This window comes from Sylvia atricapilla, chromosome 3 (assembly GCF_009819655.1).
Source record: "Sylvia atricapilla isolate bSylAtr1 chromosome 3, bSylAtr1.pri, whole genome shotgun sequence".
Lineage (NCBI taxonomy): Eukaryota > Metazoa > Chordata > Aves > Passeriformes > Sylviidae > Sylvia > Sylvia atricapilla.
In genome coordinates, this window is record NC_089142.1 from 17,798,022 (window position 1) to 17,811,371 (window position 13,350).

Consider the following 13,350-nt stretch of genomic DNA (forward strand, 5'->3'; position numbering starts at 1 on the left):
ATTAACCAGAAACAAGACTAAATTACCTTATAAAAGAATGAAATAGCAATTTAATTGTTAGCTCTCATAGGTTCAAAAACACACAGGCATTACTGATGGAAAGGCTGTCTCAGGTTAGGCAAGCTATCATATGGGAGTTATTATATATCACAAGGACTACAGAAACAAGCGATATGAACAGAAGTGGTCAGACTGTGTAAATATAGTTAAAACCCTTAAAAAATTCCTGAAATCCATCTGTCATAAGAATGATGACAAAAATTCAGCTTCATATATCCCACACATAGAAGTACAATGAAGATGTGCAGGAAGCAATCTGAAACAAGGTTCCTTACCTATGGATCTACCTATTATGAAAGAAAAAAATTGTAAGTAAAAATAGAACTTTTTGGCTTCTTTACACAGATGAATTTTAAAGATAAACATCTATAAACCTATAACTACAATTTTAAGGTTTTCCTAGAAAATGAGAACAGTTTTTTCTCTGCTCCTTATCAATCAGGAACGATCTATGAGTGCCTTAACAAACTCCATCAACACAAGGATCCCAGCAGAATTAATGTCCTCAGAGGCTACACTCTCACAAGGAAAGCCAAATGACTGAACAAATAGCCCATAGAAACCAGAAAAGGAAGATTCCAGAAGGACTAGATCTTACAGCCATGATAAAGACAACAATAATGGAATCCATGAACATCACAGCTGCAAATGCCATACAAAATATGAGGAGGAAATGGAGATGAGCAGCACTGCTGAAAGGGAAACTGCTGTAGGTGAGTTTCAGAGGGAAATCAAGAGGACAATCTTGGCCATGTTAAGTTAAATTAATGGAAAAGCATCTTTCACTTTTCATACAGTTACTTGTAACTTAAATTCTCTGATGTAGATTTCTCAGAGATTAATAGACGAAGGGCTATTCTCAGTAAGTTTCAATCTTTCCCTACTACATGCATAAAACCGAGGAAACTTCCTAATATACTACATTTTCATTATGAATATTTTGAATACAAAGAAATGATGCAAAATATCATCTGTATTACAATTAATGGGTACATTATTTCTAGCTATATCTCACTTTTTAAATTGACTTTTAAGTGCTTACTCCATTTATATACCATGAATCAAAATTAAAATGTCAAAATTAAGCCCTTTCTTTTATGCTTATTACACCACAAAATGATACACAAATAGCCAAATAGCAGTGGATTGTGTATTCATACCAACAGATTTCAACCAAAATATAGGAATGATTTATCTGTATTTTATTATTTAAATTAGCTGGTTAACAATGCATGTATACTAAATTTCTTTATCCATAATCCAGCATAGCACAGTTTAATGCCAGACAAAAAAGAACTGTGGGTACTCTCCTACATCCCTGGAAATGGCATTTCTATCTCCTCAAAAACCATGTAAGGAATTTTGGACAGCTGTTCTCACATCATAATCATATTGGATGTACATGAGGTATCTCCAACTAGCAGGTCAGCTCCATCCAACCTTGATCCTCTTTTCCTTACAAATGATCAGATTATGGCCCCAGTTGGTATGTTCAACTTCTAAAAATTAATGGAGGCATGTAATTATGAAATTGACTATCTTCCTTAAACTCGCCTTTTTCTACCATTGATACCCTCGTAACTTGTATGAAATAGGCACAGCAGTTGATCCAGGATCCAAAGCTCAGTCACAGGACAGGTGAATGCAACACCTGGTCAGCCTGTCCAGAACTGCTGCTCCCTGCATCATCTGTGGCACGAGCACTCAAGTGTCTCAAATACTGACATGACCTGCAAGGGTTTTTCTTAGACAAAATAGCTTATTTTCAAAATTGAAAAAGATGTGGAGACATACATATGGCCTGCAGAAGACTACTATTGCTGGAGCATCATGTGTGCCCTAAAAACATCAGATACAACCTGCTTGTCCAACCTGATGACCAAGACCTCCTTCACTCTTCCAACTGACACAGCTCCTTCCCAGTGGATTGCCTGTGATTACCTCAAGGACGATGAGTATCATCAGAGGGAGCTGTTCTAGGAGTCCACACTGGCCTTGCTGGGCTGTAACTTTTCTTTTGTATCACCTACCTATACTGCTCTATCTGTTCTTACTTCTTATGGCTATCCTCCATAATGCAAGCAATAATGCAAAATAATCTGCAAAAAACAAGAACTTTCTGACACCTACTTCCCTTCCTCAGCAACCTCAAAATCTTCCATCTTTCTAGGTTACGCCATCGAAGCTACCAGCATCTCATGTAAACTGGACTAAAATTTTTCACAGTGGCACTGCCTGTAACATCTACTTCTTAAAAATGTTTTCATTATACAGTGCACTTCAAATACAAAAGCCAAAGAACATCAAGAACACTCAACAGTGTTCTTGCATCAGAGAGTTATTATTTTCTAAATAAAAGATACAGAAAAAAAAATTTCAAAATGGCCTGAGAAAGAGCAAAATTGCTCTTAAAAATAGCATTTTTTCAACCCCAAACTTCTGGAGAACTAGAATATCCTGAATAGTGCAATTATGTGGTTAACCTATGGACTATTTGGAGCAGTGAGAAGTAGAGCATTTGTAACTTGACACAAACTGCTTAAAAAGAATTGAAGCTGGTGTTGTTTTTGTCCTCTTCAACAACAAGATACACAGTAAATCTCTGATTTTTACTTACTTTCAATTATTTAGCAAATAATATTACATTTAACCATGTTTCAATTAAGGAGAATTATGAAATTAGTTCTAAATTTAAGGGTTTTTTTCTTTTAATCCTAGAAACCTAGGAAAAAACACCTACAGTAGCATATGGGTATGCAAGTGTTAAAAACAGCACAGTGATACTACCTGGATGAACTGAAGAAGAAAAAGTTTGTAGAGTTTGTTTCCACAAACTCTCTCATCATCTTTCAAGCCTGTTTAGGGGTAAAATGAACTATTTATGTTTGGTATTTTTTAATTCCAGTTTCATATACCTAAAATATTTTATTTACTTGTTAAAAACATTCCTCCGTAGCAGCATTATGAAATCCACTGCCTACCTATATTGCTCGATCTGTTGTTACTTCTTATGGCTATCCTCCATAATGCAAGCAATACTTTAATGTACTAATCAATCATGGTTTTCTGGGGAAAAAAAAACAAAGCAAAACCAACATAATCCAAAGCTCTCCAATGCTTTAAGCTTAAAACCCCCCTGAATCCAACCAATATTTTCTAGTGACTGGTAAAAACAGAAAAAAAGAAAAGCATTTCATAAATCAAGTGTTTTACCTTTACGTCCAGGGTATACGTTAGGGTAATATTCATAATAAAGATCAGGCTGGTCTAAATTTCCAAATGGTTCAAATTCCATTTCTGCACTTTGGAACAGATTCAGTTTTACCAGCAGTGCTAGTCTCACAAACCACAGCTAAAAATTAATACATATAAAAAAAGGAAAGACAAGATCTGTTATTAACTCAAATCAAAAGCCACATCAAATACAATTTCATTGTACATTTCAACTTTTTCTGATAAAAGCTGAGTAAAGAGTTTCCCTGTTACTGAAAAGAATCAGGATTTGTATTTACCTCCTCTTTTACACACTATTCATCAAATTATTAAAACTCAGAGGATCGATGTTTAATTGTTTGTAAAGGTACTAAAATTTTGAAGATGAAGTTTTAAAAACTAGCCTGCTTCAAAATTAGAATATCTGTCTTTGAAATGAGTTAGCATGTATGAATTATCAATCTGGTATTTTAATTGCTTTTCCAACTTTAAGGTATTCTTAAAATCTTTTGGTGAAACTCCATGATCTTTATAATCACTAGCATCAAAAACATGAGTTCTCATCTGGTCACATCTGAATCACTTGCAATATTTTATAAATTTGGATTCTTATCTTCTAAGCAACATGAAACACATTTCTAATATGTGGAATCTTACTATAAGGTTCACAATTTAGATAGTTCTGTGAACTTTAGCAGAGTGAGTCCTTCAAAACCACAAAACTTATTCCATTTTATTATAATAAAACCCTTTAACAACATATAATCAAGATTGGATTTTCCTTAAAAAAAGCTAAGTTTGTTTTAAATGAAGGCTTACTTCACATAAGCAAACAGAAAATGTGACTTGCTAAAATGGTTAAATAACCTCAGTTTCTATGTTACAATTAGGAAAAAGAAGTTTGATCATGTTAAAATAAAAAAGAAAAATGCCACAATGAATACTGTTGGAAAAAAGTGACCAGGGCATACCTTTAAACATACCTGTAAAGAATCTGTTGTATGGCTAGCAGGTAGTCCACTTTTTTTATAGCCTTGACCATGAGCAGTTAGAAGCCGCCCACACAAGTCAACTGCTGCCCTCCAGTTTTTACTGCTCTGGGAAGAAGAAAAGACTAAGTAGCAAAATCATAAAGTTCCTAAGATGCACAACTGCTTATTTTGCCTGCAGCTGCGACATGTACCCATCAGTAATAATGACAAGGTCAGAAGAGCTGGCCAGTGAGAACCAGAATGCCATTTGTCAAAGCTGCACGTCTAATTAGGCAAAAAGGGAAATCAAGTATTAATATTACCAGATCACTAAAAAAAAGAATATACAGTACCATATGGAATTTTAAACTTAAAGATTGCCAGCCACATATTATCAATAATATGCAAGTTACTCTACAGTCATAAAGTATTCAATGCCCATTTTTATCTCACTGACTCAGATTATAGCCCCTAGGACAGTTTATACTGTACTTGTAGTTATTATATCTCAGATTATAACCCCTAGAACAGCTCACTTAATGAAAAAAAACTTCAAACATTGTCCCGGATATGAAATTCCTATTAATCAAAAAACAAAGAACAAGGAAGAACACAATGCATAAAATATAAATTCAGAACAGTAACAACTGTTTCACCTACAAAACACAGACATCTGAATTTGCACTGCATGACTAATTTCAAAATATTCCTAAATTTATTTTTTTATAGAACAGAAACATTCCTAGTTAGACAAATCAAACTGTACCCTCACACTGTTAATCAGTTTTTCAACAGAAATATCCAAATGATGTTTCTGCCTTGTATAGTCTGATGCAACAAACCAAAACTTAAAACACAGATTAATGCTTCATAGGTTTTAAGGTATCATAGTTTTCTATTATGCAAAGGAGTTTTTAAAGAGACATGTATTCAGCAGGTCATTCTAAAGCAAATATATGTTATTCCTGAAAGTAGTATTTTTTTCAAATAGTTTCTTGATGGATAAAAAAAATATAACTGTAATGGAAAATAATCATGTTGTCTGATGAAATGTAAAGGAACAAAATACATTTATATTGGTGCTTGCAAAGTTCAGATACTAATCTTGAATTTGTATTCCATAATTTCTCTCGAATGTTTTAGAAAACGCATTGATACATCAAACGGTCACATTAAAAAACAGTAGTAACAACTGAAGAATTTTCTTACTTTCTGGCCCCCATTTTGCAGCCACACAGGCTGCAAACAAGCCACTACAGAGATCACTATGCACTAACCACCCCACCTCTCCTCCCCGCATTGTCAAATGCCAGATAAAGCAGAGTTCCACTGGAAATGCAGAAGCTGGCTGACAGCAAGACTGTGAAACAGTATGGCAGACTCTGAGCCATCGATGCTCTTATGGAAGAGCAGGAATTGGTCTTGTAACATCCTTTAACATCTACGTGAATCAATTTGGAAAAGCAGAGAGATACATGGATTACTTAAAATCAATTCCTTTTCTGGGGAGACAAATTAAATTCTTATCATCTTTAGAACAGGAGCAAACACTGACGCTAAAACTGCTCAACTTTTTTTCCAAAATGAGAATTAGGATCAAAAAAGAATAATGGATTATTTATGACCAATTCAATTGCTACAATCTTTTAAATTCTATTTCAGGCATGGACAAAAAATACTTTATCAAACAAGACAGCCAAGAGAAGAAAGTCTGGCAATTATTGTGAAAACAGTCTTTGCTGGAAAATTAAAATATCTGCAATGATTTCAAAATCATGGCTGCCTGCTGGCCATAAAGCATAATTCTCTGTGGAAGCTTAATAGAAGGCCATGGGCAGTACAAACTAATTTGACGTTAACTGGACACATTATTGTCTCAGGCAAATTGTACCGGACTTAAGAGTTGCCAGTCCACCAGAAGTGTATCCATTTCAAACATCCCTTAAAATCTTGCAGGTCACTTTCATGCTTCCTACACTCTACAATTACACAGTTATAAAAATCCAGGCTCCTCATACCTGAATTTTGTTTGTAAGTAGTAAGTAGAGACTCAAAGCAAATATGGACAGTACAGCTTCACATACAGCGTAAAAAATGCCGAAAAACATTCTCGAAGACAAAAATAATTATCCTGTGATGATCAGGATATGGCTGTCTAGCTGTAATTGTGTGGAAACACTAATTTCTCCAAGAAAAATACTGTCAAGCAAATATTATTGCTAAATAGTTCATTAACACAGCAGCAGCCTGAAAGAAGAGAGTATCTCCACATGATGTTAGTACCATCTTTCCACTCTGCCGAAAGTATGGAGCTGTTTCTTCTAACGAAAGCCACCAGCTTGCATGATTTCTGTAGTTTTGAAACATTATTAGACTAGATGTTTATCTAGTGAAAAGATTTTTTTTCATCCATAGACATAACTAAAAATCAAAAATCCAAACCATCTGAGTATCGACTGCTGTACACACAACAAAGCTAAGCCACGCAGAGCAGCCACAACAGACAATGCATCACTCCTTGCAGAACTTCCCTATTCTTCAAAAAAAACCCAGAAATCCTGGGGGAGGTTTACATGCAGACAGGGAAACTGCACAGTAAAACAGATTTCAAATGTAATTCTGTCAAGCAAAAGGAGGCATGCAGACTGGAAACCTACAGAAAGTGTGGTCAATGATGAAAAGGGAACTCCTCTGATACACAAAGAAAATTTATAACATTATTCAATCTCCCAGGAAAATCACTGAAATTTTATTCAATAAATAACTGCCTCTTAGTGCAGAAATGCAACCTCTTCCCAAAAGCACACATTTACAGTTTGTGCTACACCCACCTCTCAAATCAGCTATAAAAATGTAGGAAATAGCTCACTGATTTAGAAACAAAAGAACAATCCCCTCTCTTATTTTTAAGGATAATTTATAACTTATTAAAGTGAATATGTATGTTATACCACTGTATCCAGGTTTGTTATATTTGAAAATACATGCAAAAGCACAACATTTCTCATGTGCAAAAGTAACAGTATATGACTTTTTAAAAATAGACTCAAAGGGAGTCATTAACTCTATATGTAACACCATTAAAGTGATTAAAATGTCCTCCTCCACTAGCTATGACATGCTTCTCCCCTGTAAATTACACTGGTAGAGCACTTAGACATCAGTTAAGAAAATGTAGCTAGTAACCCTTTCTTTGTCTAGCAGCTTGAAAAAATTATTCCATATTTTGAGCAAACATTACATATTTAGAGTGGCAAGATACAGCAGTCTTTTTTTAAGTACGATAACAAAAAAGTACTGAATTTTCCTCTGGCTGCAGGCACCTTAAAACTGAAAATATGAGAAGGGCCTCTGGTAAGCAAGATTGTGCTATTTGTTCAAATCAGGGTAAAAAATTAGTCTAAAATATGGAACAACAAGAACTAACATAATTGCAGCTTGCACCTTGTATTTGCTGCTGTAAAACAAAGCAACACTGTGACAAGAAGATCTTGCTTATATTTATTTGCTCTAGTTGTTAATGCATGTTCCTATGCCAGATAGATAAAACTTCTTAGAAATCACAAACCTGCATTTTCTGTTTACAGTTAAAAAATATAAAAACTTATCCAGTACAGATGTAAAATTCTATTCACAAGTTATTATAGAATTGTTGTGCAAAACTGCTCCAGTAGCCCTGTATCTCTTTAAAGCCCTGATGTAAAACTAATTTACCTACACGACCTCCACACTGTTTTGCTACCAGCAGAGCATTTCCAATTCACTGCTGCCCAACCCGTAGAAGAAATTCAAAATGTCAAAGTACAGTTGTTCAATAAACCATCTTTGGCTTACTGGCAAAAATATCATTCAAATCAGCTAGAGATCAAATTGATGCTGAACAATTTTGTTATCCAAATTTAACAACTTGAGTTCAGTTCCTAGTGAAAAACTATTTGTCTTAGACATGATGTTACTGCTGGTCATCTCATCAGGAAAGATGCATCTTTGGAAGTTCTGCTACCAACTTCTTGATAAATTTTGTTGTCTGACAATTAATTGTACTTCAGGAAGCTTTTGCAGACTGCACTATGATTCCTCCTCCAAAGGGACATCACTCTCGAACATTCTTCGCTGCAAGGACTAACTGCACTTTACCCACGAAAGTAGTTTTACTTAAATGTTTTTTACTGGAACTTTTATAGAAATGTGAGAAGGTAGTACTCGAGAATGCACAGTAGAAATGGTCTAATATAAGGTATTCCTTTTTGGCCCTGGTTAAAAGAGGTGGCATCTTCATTTGTAGATGTAGCCTAGGAGGTGGTACTGTAAATATGTAAGGACCACATCACTAAACAGAGATCAGATGATTCACAGTATCTGTAAACAAGAACAACAGAAAAGGTAAAACACAAGGCAAGTCATGCCATTTAAATTGTAATGTGCTCAGTTCTGAGCAGTGATAATAAAACAATGTTAGCTTCAATTGGGAGAGAGTCTGAGAAGAGCTCCAAAGATGATTATGAAGGCATCCAGGATGAGATGACTAGGGAAGTCATGACTAGACATGACTAGTCTCAGATTTTCTTTCCTTTAAAAAGAAAATCTGAGAAGTGGAAATGCCATGACAAGTAGCAGGGGAGAAAAAGCAAATATTAAGGAAAAAAAATCACTTAAAAAGCAACATAAGACAGAAACACTTAAATTATTGTAAACAACTTCAGCTTTGATTAGAAAAAAGATTTTGAGGAAGGACTGATTAGAATGCTTTTGATTAACAACCACAGGAATGAACTTCTGGAATAACCTTTGAAAGTAGAAGCAGTGTATCTGTATTTATCAAAACAGCCAAATAAGCTAACAGAATTAATCATATGGTAGAATAGAGAATCTTCAGAACTACAGATGAAGACCTGTGGTTTGCAGATTTGGTATACTGATGAGCATATTTTTCCATCCATGTAGGATTAAAACAGTAACCAGACACTACGAAAGCAGTTTCCTCTGAAGCCGACAGGCTTCAAATATTGTGGGTTTTTTATTATAGCTGTTGTTTTGTTTTGGTGGATTTTTTTTGTTTGTTTGTTTGGGGTTTTTTTTGTCCCCATAATACAGTGGAGTTTGCCCAGGAACATCTGAGAGTTTTATGCTAAGAAATTTCTCCATAACAGGACTAAACATTCACTTTTGGTTTCGGCTGTCACTAGTGTCTTCCTACAGCATCTGATAATTGTTGGGACTTTTAGATGGAAACCCACCTAAATTTAGCTTGTGATCAGAGACTGTAGTATTAAGCCTCTACTGACTTAAGAATTCAGACAACTCACATGTAAACACCTACATAAAAGGTATCAGTCTGAAGGTGAAATTTACCCTAATTCTAAGCATTTCTCTTCTGCACTGCAGACACACTCAAAACACACTCTTCTAAATTGCTGCAAGGGATTGAATTGGGTGATAAAAAACCTTGTGTTCATGTGCTGTACAAAAGGATCTCAAATAAACAGCTACGGAAAAAAATCTTAACCTTATGGAAACTGCAGAGCAATATTCCCAATATCCACTAGTTTTTAACTAGATCTTAATATAAATATTGCCTCTAAGTTGTCCTTTGCATTAAAATATTTATTCACTGAACCTACTTGGTGAGGAATTCACTCATAAACAAAGTAAAATTTGTGACTAGTAACAGAGTACTTATTAGATGTCATTCTACCCTATTACATATGTAAAAAGCATTTATCTTTTTATTTAATACCATCTAGCACTGGATTTTCATATTCTTAAGTCTGAAATCCTTTTAAAGACTGTAAAAAATCAGAAATAGATTTTCCACATTTAGACAAAGAAGAAATGCAATGTTTGCAAGGGAATAAAAAAATCCCCAACTATTTCACATTGTAAAAAGAAACAAGCTGTACAAATGAAACTGAGAAAGTTATTTTGCATACTCAAACCCAACCAACAGCTAATGACTGAAAACCTTGAAAACTGAGGAACATTCTGACTTCAACCCAAACGGTTTCTATTTTATAAAAAAATCTTGCCCTTCTAAATAAGACAAGCTGCTTTTTTTTTAAAAAATGTAAGTAACATGAGTATGCCATACGTATGTGCCATAAGTAACACAAAATCCTACAGCAGCAGACTGCCTCCTAGCTTTACTGCCTTGGGCCTAAAATCTTTATCACTACTCTTCTGAAGCTTAAGAGCAGGCTGAAAGCAAAAACAGTATCAGCAGCAGCACTGTGATTACGGTACAAGATGGTCTGCAGCACAAAAGAACATCTTGCATAGACACCACTACCAGGATAATTAGAAAAGCATTCCCCACATATCAAAAATTCTCTTTTGGAAGACGGAAAGAAGTGTAAAAACCCCTTTTCCTACTTAAGACACTGAAGAGCACAAGACTTTTGTGTAAGATTTTTTTTTCCCGTTTCAAGTCAAACAAAACACTGAAATAAACAAAAAAAACATGTGTCTAGGATGGAGATCATAATCTGTTTTTCATGTTTAGTTTCTAAAATTACTTCTGAATTCTTTTAACAGTGCTTGCTGATACCTCCTAGAGTATTCCTAACATGACAAAAAAGTTGTCTCCTTTCGAGCTTAACATGTAAAGTCACATGATTAAAAGATGTTAAATACTAAATACAGCCTGGCCCAGTAATTTCTCCCTACTTTTCCTCAGTAATTTTTCAACCATTTTTCAAAAATAAAGTAAGTCCAACAGATCTTGTTATGTCAGTAATGTAATATTAATGAATTTTATACAGGAACACAACAGTTAAAGGAACAAGGCAAGGTTTACAAGGCTGCTGATGCAATTATTTTCAGAACAGAAATATTTACATTAATGAAAGGATTAAGTTAAGCTTTCCTATAGAAGCAATTTGCTTTAGTTTTCTGCACTGAAGTAAAAAATTAGGCAGTTGAAATTATCATACCAGTTTGGCTTGCCATTTACAACTTTTATGTCTTTTTGTAAAACACTCAGGTGAAAACATAAATACATACACAGGTAAACAAAAAACATGATTAAGATCTGTTTTGCAACCATTTGTATTACATAAGAACTCACAGTCACTTAAAATAATTCTTTTGTAGCTTCTGCATGTAAAAAAATGTTTACTATGTGATTTAAACCCAAGTAGTTAAACCCCAGAGTCATTCCCATTAAAGACTATTGTGTTTTGGCTAATTCTATTGAAGGACCAGGAACAGACTAATACACAGATTTTTTTTTCCAGTTTCTCCTCAGTCAGTAGCTCCCAATTATCTTGAGAGAGGCACAATATTAAATATATATTATATGATGATTGTTACTTACAATTAGCTGCTTCAAGCCTACAAATGACTGCTCTACAGAGTTGGCATTTAACACTTGTCTCTTCACTGCAGCCTGCTCCCCCAAGAAGCGAAGCATTAGGTCTTTTACTGCATCTCCCTTGGTGTTCATGAACCATAAAAAGAAAACACATAACAAGACAATTTAAAACATTATTTCAGCAAAATAAAATGTAGAATTAAAATTGAGTAAAATAGTTCCTCCCTCTAGAGAAATACATCTTTTCCAGTACATTACGCGTGAAATAAAGATAACTGCATGTGTATATACAGCATTGGAATGAAAACTACTACATTTATTCCACATAATCTTCTATATTTTCTTTTCCATGTATAGGTTTCAGTTAGCATTGACACATTCAGATTTATTTGTTTCTTATATTATTATCATTCACAGATCTTATAAAACATTCCTCAAAGATCTTATAAAAACCAGAAAGTTTTACAGGTTTTTGCAATGTATGTTAATATCGAAAGGTGCAATCTACTCATTAAAGATAAACATGCACAGAGTCAGTTAGCCTTAAATACCCACAGAAAATAAATTTTGAGAGATGTAAACCAAAGTAAACAGCAAGCTTTCAACAAGTGTTTTAAATTTCAAAAGAACTAGCTGCAGGAATCAGTCAGAGAAACTGGGCTATCTGAGCTGAACAGCTTTTTGCCTAAAAAGAGAGTGAACTGCATATAACAGTAGAGCTCAGCTATGACAAAGACAACTGACATTAAATGTTTCAACTTTCCAGTGATGGAAAATATATTTGTGTTTTCCCTCTAGCTTCTCAAGGAATGAGAGCAACTGTTTCACTACATAGAAATTTTTTATCTTTAATGATGCCACTTATCTAATAAACAACCTATCTGCCTCTCTGAAACAAGAGCCTAAAGAATTAAGAAAAGACAGTGTATGCAAAACGACATAAATACAGAAGAATTTTTAATTCCCTTTGGACTTTGGATCCAACAGTCCTTTGGCTTAGGAAACAGTATAAATGAATGTAATGAAACAAAGAACAATGACAGAAGAGAGCAACTCATAAAAAAAGACATAATGGAAAGAGCATAAAAAGCAGCACACAGATTTGTTCCAACATTCGGAGAATATTGGAAGAGACCATCTTTACCATACACAACCCAAGATAAGTTTAAAAGCCAATGTTTTTTAAATGATTGTTTAAAAGCAGCATGCAACTGAAATAAAAATAACTCAATATTTTTCTCGGTGTGATTTACCAACGTAAGACTTGCCTTACAATACAGTTTCTGAGCAAGCAGGGCAAAAAATAAAGTCCTAAGCTCGTCAATACATGTCACATGAAATTTCAGTCCTTCCCTGAAGCACACTTGAGAGTTCACTCACTGCAAATGCATTCTTCACCCAACTTCTCCGTCCACTGCATGTAGCTTGGTTCAACATCTTGTACTAACATCCAGCATTAGCAGACTACTCATACCAAAGCTGGTAACAACCCCTGTTGGAAGCTGCTTTCACACTGAAAACGTACCTCCCACAATGTTTCAGCTGACATTTCAAGCACTCTACAATTTCAGTTTCAGTTAAATACACAATTTGCAATACTATGGAACAATTATACCAAACTATGGGATGTCACATCAGTAAAGGCATGCGCTCAGGCCACAGAAAAGCAGTAATTGAAAGTGAGGAAAGTTCTCTAAACACAAAGCACTTCAAAACTTGTGGGCATGTCTAGGAGACTCTTGTAAATTGTAAACAATGAATAAAGCAGTAGGATTTCCCTTAATTCCACTGATGATT

General features: G+C 34.6%; 1 protein-coding gene across 1 annotated transcript in view; it reads right to left on the minus strand.

The window, feature by feature from the left end:
* TRAPPC12 (trafficking protein particle complex subunit 12) overlaps positions 1-13,350 on the minus strand; it is a 50,493-nt gene that overhangs the window by 33,539 nt on the left and 3,604 nt on the right. Inside the window, 3 exon segments of the mRNA XM_066314855.1 lie at positions 3,274-3,412; positions 4,257-4,370; positions 11,557-11,673. Coding sequence (XP_066170952.1) covers positions 3,274-3,412; positions 4,257-4,370; positions 11,557-11,673 — 370 coding nt within the window.